Source organism: Miniopterus natalensis, chromosome 2 (assembly GCF_054644295.1).
Source record: "Miniopterus natalensis isolate mMinNat1 chromosome 2, mMinNat1.hap1, whole genome shotgun sequence".
In the NCBI taxonomy this organism is placed as follows: domain Eukaryota; kingdom Metazoa; phylum Chordata; class Mammalia; order Chiroptera; family Miniopteridae; genus Miniopterus; species Miniopterus natalensis.
In genome coordinates, this window is record NC_142082.1 from 158,354,449 (window position 1) to 158,376,129 (window position 21,681).

Consider the following 21,681-nt stretch of genomic DNA (forward strand, 5'->3'; position numbering starts at 1 on the left):
AGAAGAGGAAATAGGACAGATTCCTGGTGATGTGTCATTGGTCAGGGCTGAATCATATGGGCACATCTAGCTGCAGGAGAGCCCGGGACTTTCAGTATTTCAGATGTAGGCAAATGCACTGAATGTGTCCGCATGTACTCTCTGCCTCAGTTTCTTCCCATGTTTCCCTATCCTTACAACAGCTCTGTGTGGTTATCATTATTGTCTTCATTACATGGATGACACTGAGACTGAAAGAGATCCAATAACCTACTGAAGATTCTAGAGTAGGAAGGCAGAAGGGCTGGGATATGAACCTGGACTATCTGATTTCAAAACTTTTATTGTTATTAATTTAAAACAAACAAACATGGATTCTAGTAGATAGTTGTTTATTTTTATCACACAGTCATCTTGAAACCATTTTAAGGTTTTTTCACCTCCCTTATATGAATACTCTTTAGAAGAAATGGAAAAATTTCTTTTGTAGCTATTTGAGAGAAAAAAAATTTAGAGTGTAGATATGCAGGCTATAGGGTCCTGTACAATACTATAGTTTCTCTTTATTTTGAGCTCCCTAGTGGTCCACATTAAAAGGACAAATAAGACTAACATCACTTTGATTTCTATAAAAGATAAATCTGGGTTTTCAAAGGAAAGCAAAATTATTCTTTGCTCCTTGTTTCTTTATTATAGGAATCCAGAACACAGTTTCACTACCCTTAAATAATTCAGGTCATTTATTCTAACATTCTTGGTCAAATGCCAACGTTTGGTATAAATATAAAGAGACTTGGAGTTCATTGTCAGAGAGTGGAGGGGAAAATCTGTACATTGGAAGCAGCCCACTTGGGAAACCTCAGAATGACTGTCAGACTGAGGCTTTTAAGGAGAGATTGTGGAGATGGTCAAATAGGGCTACAATGAGCCCCCTTTTGTTACGCATCTGTGTTTTGCCCTAGTGTGGTTATTTATCAACACGGGGTCTCAGGTGTTACAATGAGATCACCCTTACAAAACACCACAATTTAGAAATTGCTGCCCTTTCAGAAGATTTAAAATCACTGTTAGAGATGTCAACTTGGCCAGTCTCTGCCCCCTGCCCGGTCAGAACTAAAAAACAGAAACAGTGATGGAGCCACAGGGGGTGATTCCAGTCTCCTCCCTGCCACGAGGTGGCATCCCTACTCTGTGCCCCTGTGAATTTAACCGCCAGATAGTCCTGCACCAATTTTCCACAAAATGAATTGTGGGATTTGTATTTTGAAGTCACAACCATTATAAACCACCATCTTTCAAGATAACCTACGGCTTCCCTCCTCGTTTTCAAGTTGTCCTGGCTCCGCTGCTGGAGGAAAAGTTTTTTTAGTTTTTGTTAGCACTTTGGAGCCAGGATGTTTAGTAAACAAGCCAACCAATATACTTCTTGAATAACCTCTTCCCAGAGACAGTAGTAATTTTTTAACCCTTCAAAACTCTAACCAGGAAAAAGGTTTCAGTCAGATAGACCCTAGACTGGTGTACAGTGTGTGGGCAGTTAGAACAATCATCCTCTGACTTGGAAACTTTGTGACTTTTCTGGACATCTAGTAAGGGACATAAATCAAGTAATCCTCCAAGACTTCTTTTTCAGATTGCAATTGTGTTCCATGGAAATGGCCTGGAAACAAGTAACAGAATGCTCTGCAAAATCCAGAAGGAAGGCTGTAACAGGTCAAAATTTAAACACAAATAACAGTCCATCGAATCTTAAGGCATGTTATAATTTCACGGTTGACCTTTTGTATTACAAACACATAGAGGCAAGGAAGAACTTAGAAGATGAAGATTTGGGTTTAGGGAAATACCTAGTGAGCAGGAAGGATTTATAAAATGTGAGGCGGATGAAGCGAGGCCTAGGAAGCCTTCGGGGAAAAGGGAGACTATTAATAAAATGTGGCAATAAAATGTCATAGATAATGTCATGTCTTTAAAAAGGGAGTGCCTGAAGGAAACACAAAATTCGTGGTTTAGGTTCTGTTAAAAAACAAAATTCAACCAAGTAAATTCTAATTGGCTTTATTAGCAATTCATGAACGAGGCAGCACCCCTTCTAGCACTTAGGAGGGCTCTCTAGGGGCTGTACAAAAGGAAGGGTCTTATAGGAAGAAAGGTTAGTAGAGGAGTTATTAGGAAAAGAAAAGACAGGATCATCCTCGACCAGGACATTTTTTTGTGGGGGAAGCGAGCAGCAGAGGTTTCATCTTGCAGATTCCCTCACTCGTGCTAATGAGGACCTTTCAGATTGCCACACCTCACATTCCTGGGATAGGCTGAAACTGCACTAAGTCTTGGTCTGCTGTCATGGGGGCAAATCACTCCATTTTGGCCCAGCTACTTCTTTTGTAACAGTTGTATTATGTTTTGTACACTTGAAAGGAAATCATTCTAGCCTTGAAAATCTCCCTGTCAATGCACAATTTTTTTTTGGTCAGAGTCAATCAAAGGTTTGTGAGCCAGATAAATGGTCCATCAAAGCCACTGCTGACAAAACAAGGAAAGCTTCATTTACTTGAGAATCCTGTTGATAAGTGCAAGAAAGGCAAAAGGAAATCTGTGTACCTATGGGAAATGCAGACATCACCTAACTCTCCTACAGTCCCTGAAGGTGAAAGGCTGTTGCAATTGCAGGAGAGACAAGGTGGCATTGAAGAGTGGATGCAAGTGTACATGGCCAGATAAGTAGGAAAAAAGACATTGTAAAGACATTTTGAAGATGTTTCAATTTGCTAATTATGACTCTATATCAATGAGGATAAACTGCTTACAACTCCTGTAAAATTTTCTTAATTGAAATATTTCTATTTAGAAGAAAAATTATATGTACCACATTTTTGTTTTAATTCAGTGTTTTTAAATTAGAAATAGTAGATACGTTTATTTAAATAAATTAATTCAATTTCTAAAAATATAACCTTTAGGTAAAATGTCTAAGAAGTATTAAAGCAAATCAAATATATTAGAGAAAATCTCCTGAAGAGTGGTTTAATTATGTTTTTTCAATTTGATTAGATTTTGCGAAAACACTAGAGCTATAGTTTGCTGAGAACTCACTATGTGTTTTGCATGCATTACCTGATAATTCCAACATAAAGGCTGGTATTATTTTCTCCATTTTATGTGGATTCTTAGAATCTTGAATTTTTCACAAATAGCCTTATGAAAGGACTTATTATTTAATTTGGGCCTAGCAAGAAGAGGGTCTTTCTCAATCTTTGGTTAAAAATTTCGTATTTTCCTACAAGCTTTTGAATAATTGAAGATTTACACTCACCTCTAACCTCCTACCCTGAATAAGTCTGCTACAGCCCTGCCTGGGATCTGGAGTAAAAAATGCAAACTGGCTACCAGCAAGCCAAAACTGGCCCTCAGATATATTTTGTTTGGTGTTTACTGTTTTAAAAAAAATCATTGGAACTATATTTACGAATATTAAAAACTAGGAAATTTCACATAAATAGTATCAGAAAGAAAAACCAGAACATCTAGCTGCACTGGGTATGAGCAGGTCCTTATCTTTTTGGCTTGGTTCATGTGTCTTCTTTAACCACAGTCCTTAGCACTCCCTATTGTATTCCTTCTAGTGGCTTATGCTCTCTGCCTGAATTCTGCAGGTATTTGATTTTGCAGCTCTTGTGTTCTAGGCTCTTTTAGCTCAGCTATCCATCCTTAACCTTCATACCAGGGGTCTGAAAAAGTGAACAGATTCGCTCTATTTGCTTATATTCCTGGCATTTCTGGGTCAATCTATTAATCCATCAAATGAAAACATCTGTGTATTTACTGTGGTCATAATACATAATAATTGAGGACATTAAGAGTCACTGGACATGGTTCATACCCTTGAGCAGCTTATTCTGTCTCTGGGTGATGGGCACACACACAAAACAGTGGCTAGCAAATGGTACCAAATGCTAAATGTCCAGAGTGTCTGGTTAGAGGGGTGACAGTTAGGGCTCTAGGCTTTTTTGTACCAGGATTGTGGATGCCGATCCCAGAAGATGAGATTGGTCAGGAAAAGTTCTGAGGAACAGAAGCCCTTAGGCTGTATTTGAGAGATGGTAGGATCTGGTGGATCACAAACTTTACTGTGCACATGAATTTGTGTAGGGGAACTATAGCCTTCGAGCTCTACTCAAAGATTCTGTTTCAAGAGGGCTGAAGTGGGACCAAGAATATGAATCTTTAATATGCATTTCAGAGTGATTTTGATCTACGTGGGTCACACTGTGAAAAAGGGGGAGATAATCCAAGCAGGTAGGGTGAAATAAACAGAGGTAGAAGTGTGAGTGGGGAATTTAGAGGCTATAAAATTCAGCTGACTGGAGGCTTGTTTGGGGGAGTCCTGGGAAATGGTTAAGGGAGCAATGCTAGGAAGACAGGGATGCTCTGGAAACTTATTTTGCTTTATCTCACAAGAAAGGATCACGGATGCTTCTTATAAAGTTGGTGGAGGCTGGGGGTGGGGGAAAAGCAAGAGCCAGGTATTCTCAATATTCTCTGCTTGATTTCTTCATTTAAAAATAGAATAGTTATGTATGAGAAAACACTTTGTGTGTGTGTGTGTTTTAATTTAATAGTTAATTAGTGGGCAGTTGATCCTGGTCCTGCTAGTTCAGGTGATTAATCAGTTAAATTGGATTAACAATTTAACTATATGCTGCATTACTGAGCAATTACATACTGCTTATAATTGAAAACAAAATGTATATCTTAATTCATACTACATTTTAGTGGAACAAACATTGAGCTGGGGTTGAGGGGTTTTGCCCCAATACCTCATATAGTGACTGGTGTGTGGTTGGTTGTCCCTCAATAAATACCTGCCATATGTTCTTAACTGAAGTGTGTTTGATGTTTGTAGTTAATAAAAAAAATGGAGTTTGATTAGGTGAGTGGTTTTCTGCCCCATCAAATTCCTTGGGATGTCTATGTATCACTTTCAGAAATTAGAGAGAGACCAAGAGGTCAGAGCGGAGTACCTACCCTGTACCTCAAATAGCATCTTCCTCTTGTTTCCTACTTTTGTTACTTAATGGGGTTTTTCTGTATATGATCTTGATTTCCATTGCTAAACAAACAGAATGACATCAACGATAATAACTTTGAAAGCCTCTAAAGTGTTGAAGAAATGGTTTGATTCAATTCCACATATATTTACAAACTACTGTGCAGCTTAATACATAATTCTCATGACTCCATGAGCATAAATGAATTTTAATGTTCCTCTGACCTGTTTCAATTTTTGAGCATTCCCTGAACTTGGGGGGGATCTTACTGAACACAATATTTGCAGACACTTCACAGATCTCAAGGGTGAAAAATAATTTCGTGGGTAGATAATGGAGTTGGGAAAGCAGGGGGAAGAAGGGGAGGAGGCATTGTAGCAACCTCAACAAAAGCAGGGAGACAAGGAATTGCGAATGTGTTGGAGAAAACACAGGTAGATAAAATGGTGTGGAGGGAACATGGCCGTGAGCACAGGGATGGAGTGTGAGGAAAGAATGAGCGGGGCTTTGGGCTGTTGGTGGGTCCTGGGTGTGTCATGTCAATGAAGCTCTCAATTGTTTCTGTCTGTGGAAAGGGGCAAGCGTCGTACATTTTGTACCCTTTTTTTTTTTTTTTTAAATAGGGGAGTGACTTCCACTAGCCTTTGTTTGTTTCAAGATTTATTGAGGGATAATTAATACATGAAGAACTGCACATATTCAGTGTGCACAATCTGATGTGTTTGGACCGTCACCTTCATCTTAGAAGAATAATTAGTATCTGAGAGTGAAGGATGGATGATAGGGAAGAACTAGAAGATGAATAAGTTGTAAGCCACTTTTTTATAAAAGGGGGGGCAAAAGTAGGTTTACAGTTGTGAGTATGTAAGACACAGAGTTCACCCTTGTATTATTTTTATTAATGTATTATTTTCTATACGAACCACTGCAAACCTACTTTGCCCCACCCTGTATTTCCAATGAGGGTGGAAAGAGGAGAACAGAAGAGCCTCTGTAGAGGTGGCATTAGGATAACTTTGAGAGATGGGTAAAAATGACTCCAGGATCTCTGGGCTGTGCTGCTGAGAACATGTTGGCCCATTAAAAATAAAACTAACAGTTATTGATCACTTATCTTTATAGGGGAGTGACTTCCACTAGCCTTTGTTTGTTTCAAGATTTATTGAGGGATAATTAATACATCAAGAACTGCACATATTCAATGTGCATAATTTGATGTGTTTGGACCGTCACCTTCATCTTAGAAGAATAATTAATTCTTCTAAGAATTAGAAGAATTCATTGAATCTTCAGAACTCATTGAATCCTTACAACAGCTGGGTGTCATCATAAATGAGAAGGCCGAGGCACAGGTTAAATAAGTTGCCTGTAGTCATGGAGGAAGGAGTAAGTCAGGATTCACATGCAGGCCGGCAGGCTCTAGGGCGGTGTTCGTCAACAGGAAGATACACTATATCTGCAGAAAAGGGATCCCTCAGTAGTATTTGCATCCCTGGAGCTGAGAACTCTAAAGTCTAGCAATGTTGTGAAGCTTAGTTCCTGCTGCTGCTGTGGCCATTTTCTGCTCCCCTACTAAGAATCACTGGCCACTACCTTTGAAATGCTGTGCGTGTCCTTCATATTTCCTTTTCTTTCCACTATGAAAAAACACCCCACAGTTTTGAGGATTCTTAAGATGTGGCCAACCTCTGGCCTACTGTATTCCTTACTGTTTGGGCATTCATGGGTCAGAAACAACGTCAGTAACAAATTTCAAAGTTAACCAGGAATGGATTATGAAATGTTTAATGAATCTGAATAGTCACATGAATTGATGTTCTATCTGGCTTCCAGACGTTATATACAGGATAACAGATTATATATGCAAAATACATAATGCTCCTTGCAATGCTTGTTATTTTTATAATGGATTGAGTAACAATTGTAATAGGCAAATAGTACCCATTATATAAATGTTCACATCCTTCAGTTTTCAGAAATGCATCCTGTGTACAAAGAATATTAATGCTGCATTTATCCTTTCAAAATCTCAAGTTTATTAGTGGAATGGGGAATGCAAATCTGAGCAGCAGCATTCGGGAAATTTGTTTTCATGTATTTGAAGAACAGTTAAACTCCCTTAACTGCTAGAGATGTGCAAATATTCTGTAATTAGTACTTATATATCCCCAGGCAAAGTTTTGGGTAATTTTTATAAGGGTTCAATAATATCTGAATTGAGAAACATTTGTCTCTTATGTAAATTACTTACTGGATATTTTCATCATAAAAAATGCTTATACATACAAAGTAAGAAAAACAGCTGAAATTTTAATTTGGACTTCCAAGGGGCAGGTTAAATGACTGAAAAAGCAACTACATGCTCACTTATTTACTGGAAAGGACTAAAACTGCTTTCGATTCAGCTGCATCTTGTTATTACTTTGCCTGCTTAGCTGGGCACCATGCCTACTAGGAATTCTCTTGTGGGAGGTTGCCAATCCTTAGTTGAAATAATAAAGTGAGGTTCTGAGATAAAGAGATGTGCATCTGAAGAATATTGTTAAAGGGTTGGGGGCTTAATTGATGCACTGGTTGGAGTATAAGAAGGTCCTTGAGCAGGGCAGTACAATTAAATATGTCAAGGAGGGCATAATTAGATGGGTGGCTGAATGATGTAATTACATTCATAAGAGGGGGGCTGTAATTAGATGTGAGGCAGGGGGTGTATTTAGATGCCTAGGTTGAGGATATAATTAACATACGAGTGAGAAATTAAATTATGTGTGTGGGTGGAGCATAATTATGTGTGGGAGTCCGTATGGATATGTGGTGAAGGTACATAGAAATGAATGGGTTGAAGCGCAGTGGAGTGTGTGAGATCATGCTCTTATGCACAAAAGCCTGAGATTTTCATCACTAAGGGCAGGCATATGTTTTGACATCGTGACTAATGGCAGCTGGCATTTAGTGACAGCTTTTCAGGCCACTCTGAAGGGTTGCAAATCAAAATCCCTGCTTTTCTATTAAGACTTGAGGCCCACATCTAACATTGACATTGCTCCCTCTTCTGAACGGTGGCACTTGGCGGTGCTCTAAATACTGAACGGCGGGGTAATTTTGCCAGCTTCAAAACGCAACTGCAGGCCAAGGAGGACTTGCACCCCCTTCCTGTTGGGGAGGAGAGCTTGGAGGGTGCAGTAGGGCAAAACAAACAAAAACAAAGAATTCCTCTTTGAATTGTGACATGTGAGAATAAAAGTGCCAACTCTTCTAACGAGGCGGTGAAGTGTAACAAAATTAGCAAAATTTAGCTCGAAAGCCTCAATTTTTTTTTTTTTTTTTTTTTGCTATGAAACAATATGTATTTGGAAATATTTATGGCATTTCTCCTTTCCCCCCAAGTATAAAAGTACCAAGGCAGGAAATGGAGGTTACATGTCAAACAAGAGCAGGTGTAGAGGGAAGTTAGAGAAGAAGAGCTGAGCAGGCGTGGTTATGCTGGCGGCGTGGCTCCGAGTGCTGGTTGCCCTTGAAGAGGTGGATGCGATGAGGTATCTGGCTTTGGAAGTGACGCCGGTAAACAGTGCTTCATTCACTAAAATTATAAAAAGCATTCTGGGACACTCAGGAACTATTTACATATGGCACACAAAAATGAGGTTTAAATTCTTCAGATTTTAATACTATTCTTCCAAAAGTCATAGTCAACCAGGAATATTTTCACAGTTGACATTGTAGTTTGTTTCCAAAGAAGTCTTCTAGCCTATAACAAGTCTTTTTACCTTCATTCATGCCATAAAATATCAAAGGCCCTAATTTTTTTTTTTTTAACCTTCCTAAGGTTATCTAATGGAATAAAAATCACAACTACTTTTCTTCTGATCTCAGATCTCAGTGTCACTTCCTCAGAGATATTCCTTAACCCTGCAGCACTCTGCCTCTTCCTATCACATTTGTTAAATCCTGTTTTTCCTGTTAGAATGTGAGCTCCACAGTGGGGTACATGTCTGTTTTGTTCACCAGCATATTTCCATTATCCATAACAGCTCCTGGACCGTAATAGGTGCTCAACAAATAGTTGTTGAATGAAAAGAAAAGTTAGGCGTCAGGGCTATTTAAGAAGAGGCACAGGCGATGTAGGCTGTGGGTGGTGATATGGCTAAGGGCTATCTCAGAAGCGAGATTCTGAATGGCTTTCTTAATTTGCTCATATTTAGATAGTGGCGGGGCTCACACTTGTTCTTTAAGTTTGGGAATCAATTATACATCCATTATCTCGTAAGGAAATGTCACTTTTGGACAGGTATTGCTGAAAATCAGTAAGATGATCAACATAAATCTGTTGATTAAATAATTATCTTATTGAATAATTGTGATCAGTGAAAACATTTGGACAAAGATCCATAACATGAATTAGTGCTCAAGCAATATTTTGAGCTCATTACTATAGTCAATCTGGCTAATTCATCCTTTCATTTAGAGTAGTATTTTTTCAGGTTAGCAGGGAAAGTGTACTATATTCTGAGATCCAATAGATATTTTCTTGCATGAATGCATGCAAGTACATTTGAAAGAAAGGATGGAGTGTCTTAATAAAAGTAGTCCTTGCCAAAATCATAATATCCATGTGGAACTGTATGATTAAAAGTCCTCTCTGTGTAGTATACCCCAAAAGGGAAACATCTTGTTCATTCATCATTCTGATGAGCATTTCCCATTGTCACACTGAGATGTTGTGCTCTAAAATAGAATAATGATACTATCTCAATTAGTTAAAAAATTCCACAGTGTTTTCTCAATTAAATTTTTCCTCTCTATCAAGCTACAGTGATCCCTTATTGCCCACTGGCGTATTACCAATGCCCGGAAGAGTGCACTCAGGCACTTAAGAAATATTTATTGAAATGAAATTGCTTGTGTGAGGGCTAGCAGTTGACCAAATGAAGTAACAAATGAATGCTGCCAGGAAAAAAGTCAGAAATGAATGGCCTTTGTTTTTCTCGCTAGGCTTTTGTTGGAGAGCTTAATTTTTTTTTTTTTTTATAGTTCATTGGTTTAATAGTTAAATGTCCTGCTAATAATATTATTCCAATTAAGATAGATAAATCACTTTTTTACCATGTTTCCCCCAAAACCCACGGAATCTAGGTGTTTCATGGCTTGAGCAAGTCATGAAACTCTGCTGGAAGGAGGAAAGGGATGAGAGAAGTGAAGGAAGATGAGTGGATGACCGTGCAGTGGCTCTGAGACGTGCCTTACACACATCATCTCATGTAATCTCATAAAATCCTGTGCAGTTTTGTCCCCTTTAGAGACAGGGAGGAGCATGCCCGGGGGCCTGACAGCTTGCCCCACATCCCACGATCTCACCACCTGGAAGTTAGGGGGGAGTTTTGTACCCAGGTTTACGCTGTTGCTGCCACTTCCCAGATCTGCTTGTTCTGAGCCCAGGTTCTTGCCTGGAAACCTGGGCTTGCCAGTCAGTCTGGTTCTGGAGCCTCTCTAACAACAATGAGGGGGGTGGTTTAAGTTGCTTTTTACAAAGCCAACTAAATATTAGTTGAGGATGAGCGAACCCACACTTTTCAAATAAACTATGGTATATTCAAATAGATATGCAAATATACATGTATAACTCCCTGAACTCAGATCAGTCTTCTGTCCTTGTGAAGGTAACCAGTGACCTCCATGTTGCTAAATCCAGTGGCAATTTTAGCTGTTTTGTGTGTTTTTTAAATATATCTTTACTGATTTCAGAGAGAGGAAGGGAGAGGGAGAGAGAGAGAGAAATATCAATGAGAGTTGTCATTGATCGGCTGCCTCCTGCACGCCCCCGACTGGGGATCGAGCCCGCAACCGGGGCATGTGCCCTGACCGGGAATCGAACCGCAATCTCCTGGATCCTAGGTCAGTGCTCAACTGCTGAGCCACGCCCGGCCGGGCTAGCTGTTTTCTTAATCTATCAGTAGCATCTTATGCAATTTCCCCCCTTCCTTCTCTAGATAGGTTTTTAACCTGGCTTCCAAGACACCACACTTTGCTCTGATTTTCCCCCATTCCATTGGCTGCTCTTTCTTAGTCTCCTTTACTGCTCTCTCCTCCTTCCCCTGAGGAGTGCCCCAGGATTCGGGTCTTATGCCTCTTCTCTGTCTACACTCGTTCACCGTTTATTCTCCTAACTTTAAGTACCTACAATATACTGATTACTCCCAACGTTCTATCTCTAGGAAAGACCAGTTTTCTAACTGCATTCTCATATATCCAATTGCCCACTTGACATTGCCACTTAAATGTCTAATGGGCATCTCACACCTGGTATATTTAAAATTAAGCTCCAGCCCTGGCTGGTGTGGCTCAGTTCGTTGGAGTAGGTTGCAGGTTCCATCCCCAGTCGGGGCTGTTGGGGTGCATGTGGGAGGCACCTGATCAATGTTCCCCTCTCATATCCATGTTTCTTTCTTTCTCTCTCTCTCTCTCTTTGTCTCTCCCCCTTCCTCTCTCTAAAATCAATAAAAAGGTATCCCTGAGTGGGGATTTTTTTTTTTTTTTTTTAATTAAGCTCCAGATCATTCCCCTAAAGCCTGCTCTTCTTGTAATCTTCCATGTCTCAATAAATGGCAAGTCCATCTTTACAGTGGCTCAAGCCAAAAACCTTGGCATGCTTCTTGATTTCTCTTTTTCTCTTACCCTATTTCCATTACATCAGCAAATCCAGTCAGCTCCTCTTCTAAAATATCTCCAGAATCTGCTTACTTTTCACTACCCCCGCTCCTATCACCCCAGTCCAAACCACCCAAATCTCTCGTCTCTCATGGTCTGCTGCTTTGTGCCCATGACATCCTCCAGCCTGTTCACACAGCAGCAAGTGATTGTTCCAAAATGTGGCATATTGCCATTGCTCTGCTCACCATTCAGAACTTGTTTCTCATCTTAGAATAAAACTTGGCCTTTACTATATCCTCCAAGGCCCTACAGAATTTGTTCCCCAACCTCTCCACCAGTTAACTCTCTGATCTCCTCTCCTGCTTGTCTCCCTCGCTTACTCATCTCCAGACACAATGGGCTCTTGGCTGTTCCCTTCAAACCCCAGGAATGTTCCCTCCTCCAGGTCTACACCAGTGGATCCCACGATATCAGTAAGGCTCAGAGCTCATCTCCTTCAGGGGTTTGCTTACGCATTTCCTCTGAGTTCTTCCCTGACAGCCTGTGTAAATCACAGTTCCTCTTCAGGAGCATTTCCTGGTCCCCTAATGCCAGTGATTTCTTTCTCTCCACAGCCCATGTCACCACCTGGCATACTGTTCATTTTCCTCATTTATCTTTATCATCTGTCTCCCCACTGGAATGTTAGCTCCAGGGGAACAGGGATTATCACTTACTTCCCTGTCACCCGGGGCAATTCCTGGAATTAGTAAATACTTGTGCAATTAATGAACAGCTAACTTGCGCATAAATATGAAAATCTCTAACAATTTGTAGATCTAACTAATGTGTTTTGAATGTTGATTTCAAAGTCTCCTCTCAGGAGTGACTGAGAAAAATGCCACATATCACTCTGGATCACCCTGGATGTGCTGGCCAACTGCTCATTCCTCTTCTGTGTCCTGCTCTGGAGTCCACTGGACTGGTCTCTGCTGTGCTCATGCAGGGGATTCTTAACTCTCTGCAGGCAAATGCTTAGACTTTACACTTTAAGTACTATATCGTTGTCAACTGTATTTTCATAGCTCTGGTTGTTCCTTTTACATACGAGGAACCCAGGAATGGAGACTGTCCTCTGTGCTGCATCAGGAGCCTACCTCAGTTACCCATGAGTGCAGTGATATCTCTGATAATTTTTTTGGCTTAATTGTTTTATGCCTAGGCAAGGCTTTTGTAGTATACATTCATGTATTTATCCCATTTACTCTTTTGGTATAATCCATGTTATTTACTTCAGATTCATTCAGGATGGCCTACTTAATATCACTATAGCTATTTCATGTGTCACTCATGTATAGTAAGGTCTCCCAAAAAGCTCCCACGGTTATGCATTGTTTCAGCAAGAGGAAGTTCTGTACCCGTGGTTCATGCTGATCTGGCTAAAAGAGACCGAATGACGCATTTCACTTTCAGGGGCTACTGCTTGGTTTGGATATTCCCTGGTACTATAAATAGCACTTCAGGGAACACTCAGGCACAGTGAACTTTTTTTTTTTTTTGCAATCCAGTTCAGTGTTTGCAGAAAGAAAGTCACATGCTGTCTGGTTCAGTCACAAGTCACTTGCCCCTCAGTGCCTCCTAAGTTCTAGACAGACCCACCCAGCGTGTTCAGTTGCTCATAAACACAGCACTGGCTCTCAGCACACTTTTGTGCCTTTGTTTATGCTGCTTTCTCTGCCTGGCCAGACAGCTCATCCTTTAAGTGAGAAAGCTTTCCCTGAGTCAACTTGGCTGCAATGCCTTCCTGCACTTCTTTAGAATTCTCCATAGCACTTGGAGCTCACCTCTCCTACAACAATTTCAGCATTACATTAGAGTGTATTACATAAGTATATATGTGCACACTTTCCTCATGTCCCACATTGTGAATCCTGAGGCCTGTGACTTCTGTATCCTTGTATCAGTCCACAACAGTTAGCATAGGAAATGCCCAGCAATGCTTGCTGAGTGAATATGACTGATTGTATGAATGAATGAAATTGCATTCAAATCGGGGAATAGAATTCATTTGAGTTGGTTCCCAGCTTAATGCCTTTAAAAATATGTTTGTGTATAGCTTGGATTTTTCTTTTTTCCTTAGCAGACACTACTGTGTGCACGGCCAATTTGATACAGGGGGGAAAAAAAAGTGTTCATTTAAATAAACTTCAGAGAGCTAAATTTTTTTGTGTTAAATTTCAAAGGAACAGGGCAGCTTGTTTCATACAAACTCCTTGCATCTTTCTTTCTATATGCTCCCTTCCTCGGCCCCATCTCCGGTCAGATTTCTCCACAGGGTCGGCCGTAAACAATGATTTTGTGAGCAGTTGTGTGTTCTCTGCAGTGAAAACCCGCTTGTTTTCTGTTGCTAGGCAACCCCATTCCAGCTGCCCCTGAAGAAGTGCGCGGTGGTGGGAAATGGTGGGATTCTGAAGAAGAGTGGCTGTGGCCGTCACATAGATGAAGCTCATTTTGTCATGCGGTAAGAGAGTGCCCACAGCGGGCCTCTGCCTTTTCTCCCCCTCCCCCCCAAGCCTGGGGGCCTTTGGAAACTAGTCGCTTGTGATTAATCAGCGGTAGCTGCCCTTTAGCTTCCCTTCAAGGTCATATACAAGGGAGTTCAGGGGAGGGCCAGGGGAGCAAAGGGACGTGCCCCAAGAAAGTACAAAGCAGAGGAAGGTTCGGAGATTCTGGGCAGACCCCCAAAGTGGAATCACGCACATTTTATTTTAGATTAGTCGGGTGATTAGAACTTTAAAAAGTGTTCTGAAGACTAACTCTGTGTGAATAAATATTCTAAGTTACTCATTTCATGCCACACTGTTTTCTTTCTCTGTTTTTCACAAAAGCATTTGTAAGTTGCTGGTGGGATCTGAAGAGGGATTTGATCTGTGCCTCACAGGAAAACTGGGGGGATGGAGAGGGAATAAATCTGAGCAAGGAGTAAGCTTGGAATAAAGAACTGGGCCGAGTGGCGACGTGGGCATCGCTTCCTGCAGAGGACTGGAGGCTTCTGCAGCAGTGAGCAAAGGACTTCCTAAGGCACAGCCAGCCAAGGGCAGAGGCCATCCCGCTGCAGTGGCACCACCTGTACTGTGGGGCGATTTTGACCAGATGATTGGACTGACACAAGTTGGGGATTATCTCAGTGAAAGGAGTGAAGGACAGAGAGCGACGACATGGAAGCCTGGCTGGAGAGCGGTGAAGCGACACACGTTGGGACTGGGCCCTGAGAGGCATGAAGGAGAAAGGAAGGGGGGAGCCAAATGGGGCCAAATGATAGGGTCACTCAGAGCCTGGAGGGCGTGTGCTGAGGACGGGGGAGGGTGGGATGGAAGAGCTTATGTCAAAGAATGGCCTGCTGGAGTATATACTTTTGGAGCTTACCTTCTCTGGGGATGCTCAGATGTGTTGTAGAAAAAGAAGACATTTGTTACTGAAAAAAATGAAGGCACTCAGAGGATGGAAGGCTGAGTAAAGGAAGGAGGTGGATTTGGCTTTTGTGCTTATTTTTAAGGTAATGGTCTCAAAGGGAAAGGTAGCTAAGAGAACACTAAACCACCTCTGAGCTCTGAGCTAGTGGAGCAGGGGAGGCCCTGTTCGTGGGGGAGAACCAGGTTTCCTCTCAGGGAACGAGAGTTGGGCGTCTTAAACTTTTTATCTCACTGGTGAAGCCTGCAGCAGAATGGGGGATCTTTCTATCTTCAAGGATCCTTCAGGAAGATGTCCTGCCATGGTTTTTCCAGTGTAGAATGGCATTTTCCTCTCTATTGCAATTATTATTAATTTTTTGGCAATATATACAAACATTAGGAAAATGGAGACAATAATACAGTTCTCTTCATTCAAGTCAGTTTAACTTTGGTTTATTGGGCACCTTAGCTGGCTCTGGAAATGGTATGTTGAACAGTTCTATTGTGGGCTTAAAAGCTGGAGGTGTGCTAGTGCTGTGATGGGGATAATTCAGAGGCAGACAGCGGGGAGGGGTGGAGGGAGCTGGGACTTTCTGAGGAAAGTGATGTCTGGGATGAGCCATTCCACCCTGGGCACAGGAACAACCTTTGGCAAGGCTTTAATGTGGGGAAGACACCAAGGGCCTTCAGTGTCGTGAGTCATGAGAGTGGCCGGAGGTGGGGCTGGAGGTGTATTCAAGCAGTAGGAATGGAAACAATCAGATAGAAGAAAAGAGACCCTGGGTCCAATTCAGGCACTCACTTCTATACGTTGGCATTAAGAAGAGGCTGAGAAGCCAGCAAAGACAAGAGAGAGGTAGGAGGGCAGGCCATTGCCACAGACTAGCTCTGTCATCTGCAGTAAGTCATTTTACCTTGGCTGGGGCTCAGCTTCCTGATGAATTTGAGGAGGCAAGAGCAGTCAATTCCTCAGGCCTTTCCACTGTAGAAACTCCAGTTCTGTCTGCGATCGTGTGAATACTGTGTAATTGCGACCCAGTTCATGCAGTCAAGTTTAAACTTTCCAAATGCTCTTGATTATAAATTTACTTGCTCTTTCCAAAAACTGTGTAAGGAAGAGGGAACGGATAACATTATACTCACAGATTCAGGGAACTTAAGTGACTTCAAGAAGTCCTAAGACAATGCAGAAGGAGGCAGTATAATAAATGTCATTTTTTATTATTCCTGAGTGCATATGTGTGTGCCCCTACGTTTAGGAAGATGGAGATACACGGATATACATACATATACATATACATATACACATACACATACACATACACATACACACATACACATACACACATACACATACACATACACATATACATATACACATATACATATATATACACACATGTGTGTATATATATATATATATATATATATATATATATATCCATTTGGTTATTTTAAGTGGTTTTTTAAAAAAATATATCTTTATTGATTTCAGAGAGAGGAAAGGAGAGGGAGAGAGAGAGAGAAACATCAGTGATGAGAGAGTCATTGATTGGCCGCCTCCTGCATGCCCCTGATTGGGGATTGAGCCCGCAACCGGGGTATGTGCCCTGACCGGGAATCGAACCCCGATCTCCTGGATCCCAGGTCAACGCTCAACCACTGAGCCACGCCTGGCTGGGCAGGAAGATGGATATTTTAAAGGTAACATGTGGAAGGCTAGGCCTGAACATCTTAGGGGCTTATCTAGTGGGGGCATATTTATTGCTAATAAACCAGGCTAAGTTTGCTTGTATACAATCTGGTGTTGATATATTCAAGTTCAGAATTAATGAGTTCCCGTGATTAGAGTGTCCAGCATAGTATGAAGAAGCATAGTGTTCAGAGACAGATGAGGGCAGTGAGGATTGAAAAGAATTCGAAGATAGCATGGAGCTATGTGTGCATGTGCCTTTGGTTTAATTGCAAGAATAATGCTATTTTCTTAACACATTTGAATTTTTAAAAAGCCTTATTTATGGTTTACAATATGGAAGTAATTAAATGTTGACAAGTTGTTTTAAAATTATTTTGACTTGACCATTTATAGATCTATTTATAAATGGCTGCTTAATACACATTTTGGGGTACTCTTAGGAAACTGAGATAGTAGCATAGATTCAAGATTAAACATTTGGTGAGTAAATCTTATTAGAAAGGACATAGTATGCCTATTTTAGACTAAAGTTACAGTTACATTTGTGGCCTTACCTGCACACAGTGACATTCCAGAGTTCAGTTAGAAATGTCTTTCTGGACTAGAGTATAACAACGCTATACTTTTCTTTGCTTAGACATTTTCAAACACAACTTCTAATGCTAAAAATCAATTTTCCATTTTTCAAAGTAAACATGCTCCATAACAAAAAACAAAACTTTGAAAAGTAATATAGGATAAAACTTGTCTGGAAGGCCTGCAAGACAGAGATAAGAGTGATTGCATCTTAGAGAGGAATTGGGTGGCTCAGGGACACAAGTGAGGGCAACATAATTTTGGTGCCTTTGACTTATGCTCAAGTGTGTGTTTTGCATACCTAAGTATACATAAAATTTAAAAGGTAACTTCATGATTTTTTTCTGTTTAAAGATTCATGTCCACCAAGCCTATTCCCCACCTACCTCCACTCCCCAATTGAAAGAATATTTCATTTTTCATTAGTTCTGTGATAACATCTTTTCGATTCATGAGCATAGTTACTAAGACAATTTAGCCATTAATATTTGTTAATTGTGCCAACAAGCGATAATGCAAAATTTGAAACACTTTTATACAATTATGCCTTATTAGAAACAACTTGACTGTATTAAATATGCCTTTTATGTAAATCTATGTAATTAATTTCCAACTTAGGAGTTGAGGAGCTGAAATGATAGTGTGCTTTTTCAAAGAAAGGAGCTACAGGGAAGTGTCACAGACTTTTGCACTTGAAGAGAAAGTTCACCCAGAAGAACTTAAAGCAGATATTCACACCAAAATATAACTTCATTATTTTACAGGAAAGCATTTATAAAATATTACCTTTATTGTATTAAGCATTTCCCCTTGCTGTAGAATTTAGCAGTCAATATCTGCATGTTTTTCTTGAGCCTTTATCCTGTGGTAGGAGGTACGAAGGAACCTAGGCATGTGAGCCATAGATCTACCACAAGGAACACACAGAAAAACAAAGTATTTGCTTCGTTTAATAATGATGAAGTAGGTAAACAGCACTCCTTAGCAATATTCAGAGTTCATAGTTTTAATGTAAACTGGCTGATTCTTGAATGTTACGTAGAACCATCAAGATCAAAGTTTCTTCAACAGACAAATGTGCAAATTTTAGCCGGTGTTTTATCCTGGAAGTCATCTTCATGTCTGCAAAGATCAATTAAATCACAAGACCAGAGTGAGCACCACTGCTGGGCCAGCCTGGTTGCTTAAGGCATTAGCTCACTCCCTCATGAGGGTCCTCAGAAACCACAAGGGATGTCGTGTGACCACTAGACTGGAGACGTCTGAGGAGTAGGCTCTATGACTCGGCTTCCCTTGGGTTCTCCACAGTGCCCACTGTGTTTGTTCTCAATGGACACTCAGCAGAAGTCACTGGCTAGATGACTAATCTGTGGGTAGCTGCCAAAAGAACCAGTATCTCATTATCAAAGAACAGATGAAAGGAAGATTCTAAATCTACTGAGACAGGTCTCCACCTAGGATGCCCTGATGTGGTAGGAGTCACAGGGTGGAGAAGAGACAGCGTCGGGGAACTTGAGCTGATCAGCTGAGTGGGCGCCCAGGCAAGTTCATGTCCTGGCAAAACTTTGTAGGAAAAATTTATTCATTGGGGAACTGCGAAGACATCAATATTTGTAAGACCTCTTTACCTACAAATAAACAATGTTTTAGTTTGTTGAAGTAATAAAAAGTTAGTGATGCTCTGATGAGGTAGAAGTCAGGTTAGAGATATGGGTGGAGAGGAGAAATTAGGACCCAGTAATAAAATAAAACCTATTGGAAACTGTAGATTCCTTTGGTATTGTCATAAGAAATAGATGTACATTTAATTGTATTGATATACTATTTCTGGTATGTGATATTTTTGAGCTTTTACTATGCGTGAGACATAAAGGTAGGGATTGTTTATACATTTCTCCGTTTAATCTTTATAACAACCTTATTAGAAAGGAAATGACACTGAACTCATTTTGTGTAGTGGGGAAACAGGCCAGGCAGATGAATTGATTTCTCTAATTTTCCACTGGTAGAAAGCCATGGGATTTGGATTTGCAATTGCTGTGTTTTCCATTGTAAACATTTATAAGACATTGTGACCACGGAAAGCAAACAAGGGTGTGTGTGTGCGTGTGGGTGTGTGTGTGAGAGCTATTTGCATCACCAGGAAAATGTCACCTATATACTCTTTCCCTTGGCTGAACTGGGATGGTGGAGCATCATTGCATTTCTCTAGATGACATATCATTGTAACATCACCAGTAATCAACCCATACATAGGTCATGTACACAAAAGTGGGACATGCATTGACTTAGCACATTATAATAGTACATTCAAGGCAGAGTTTGCCCTGAATGTGCTATTATATTTTAGAATTTGGAAAAAGAAGGAAAAACATAAACAAATACAATTCCTCCCTGTCTCTTGAGGTTTATAGGTATGCAGAGTACAGTGTAGGCCCTGTGCCTCTAGTGTACCACACCATCCTGAGCTGTAATTTCAAGTCTAATACTCCTGTCTTCCCACATCAAAAATATTTTGAATGGAATAAATTCATTCTAGTTATTTCTCTTTCCTTCCATAGGTCATTTACTTCTCCACTGATGTTTTCTTTCCTCTAGAACAGGGCTAGTTCTTATGACAGTGTTTTGAAGATGCTGATAGTCATCTGATGCCCGTTAAAAAGGGAGAGGTGACCAAACGTTATTTGTGAATTGAGCTAGACTTAGTAAAATTCCTATTTGTTGTGATAACTGACGATTTGAAAGTAGGTAAACCATTCTAAAATGTTTGCTTTTGTTTCTCTAGATGCAATCTTCCTCCCTTGTCAAATGAATACACTAAAGATGTTGGATCCAAAAGTCATCTAGTGACAGCTAACCCCAGCATAATTCGGCAAAGGTAAGCATTTATACTTCTGTTGGTGAGGAGCTAAAGAGGAAGGCTTTTGAAGTACTTAGCATCTTAAAGGCAGTGAGCATAACTCAGTTTAGGAAACAAAGAAGAAAACCATCTGGAAAGGCAGGAAGGATGAAGAAGGGAGTTGTAAATAAACTAGGCGGGACTATGGGAATCCAAACACTATTTCATGCTTTTGCTGGGATTCTGTTTCTTGCCTTTAGAGATGGTAGAAATAGCATGAGGATCCATTGTTTTGATCAAAGAAGCAACACAAACATCCTGCTTACTCATTACTACTACTTTCCAGTTTGTTGGTCTCAGTCCCAACTCATTGATTAGCATTAATTGTTGAACTGAATATCAGTTTTATTAAGAATAAAAACAAAGGAATGACCCATCCACTGCATATGCGTGCATGAAAATAGCAATATTGTGAGCATGTATAGGAATGTATGATGATATGATATGATATTACATTATATTCTATCGGATTTGGGAAAACATGGAAAATCCTTGCCTCTAGTATTGATTACAGAAATCTTGGCAGCTGCTGTGGGAGCTTCTGGGGGGTCAGTCTCTAGTTGATGAAGCCCATCAGTAAGCTGTTTCTCCAAGGACTGTTTATTGTGGAAATGACTCTGTCTCTGTGAAAAGGGGAGTCAGACATTGCCTTTAGACTCTCTTGTGTGGCTAGCAATTAAGAGTGAAATATCCAGACATTCTGGGCTCTGGTGCTTGTCATCTGAGGAAGTCCTATCCAATGAACAGCACTTGTGTGAAGCAATGTTTAGTGTTTTAAGCAATGTTGCACTACTTGTTTTGGTACCTAAGTAAGTATTCCCATAAAAGAGATGTCTAGAAACACAACCAAACAATTTTTAACTTTGACAGATACTATAAAATTGCCCTTCCAAAAGGTACCATTTACTTCCTCTTCAGTAATGGGCAAGACTGCCTGTTTCCTACTCCTGAAAACATTATGTACTATTCATCTTTTAAATTTCTGTTAGTTTGTTGGGTGAAAAATGATACATTATTTACTTAATATGTATTTTTCCAAGAATACTAGAAGGGCTGAGTGGGTATTGGCTATTAGTACTTTCGTGAATTGCCTATTTGTATGTCTTGTTCACTTTTGTGCTTTTAAAAAATTTTTTCTTGTTGATTTATAGGAACTGTTTATATTATAAATGTTAAGTTTGGTTTGCTATATATGTAACAAATATCTTCTTCTAGTCTGTCACATATCTTTTAACTTATGTCCTAACAGAATTTAACATTTTTTATGTAGTAAAATTTGCTAATCTTTTCCTTTATGGCTTCTTTCTATTTAAAAAAAAAAAAATCTTTCTTTGGACAATCTTTCTTATCCACATCTCCTCCAATGAGAAAATATTGTACTGTATTTATCTAGTACATTTATAGTTG

General features: G+C 40.1%; 1 protein-coding gene across 1 annotated transcript in view; it reads left to right on the top strand.

The window, feature by feature from the left end:
- Positions 1-21,681, top strand: part of ST8SIA1 (ST8 alpha-N-acetyl-neuraminide alpha-2,8-sialyltransferase 1) — a 97,009-nt gene that overhangs the window by 50,212 nt on the left and 25,116 nt on the right. The window contains exons 3-4 of the mRNA XM_087814768.1: positions 14,063-14,172; positions 20,161-20,253. Of these exons, the coding sequence (XP_087670894.1) occupies positions 14,063-14,172; positions 20,161-20,253 (203 nt within the window). The remainder of the gene's footprint in view (positions 1-14,062; positions 14,173-20,160; positions 20,254-21,681) is intronic.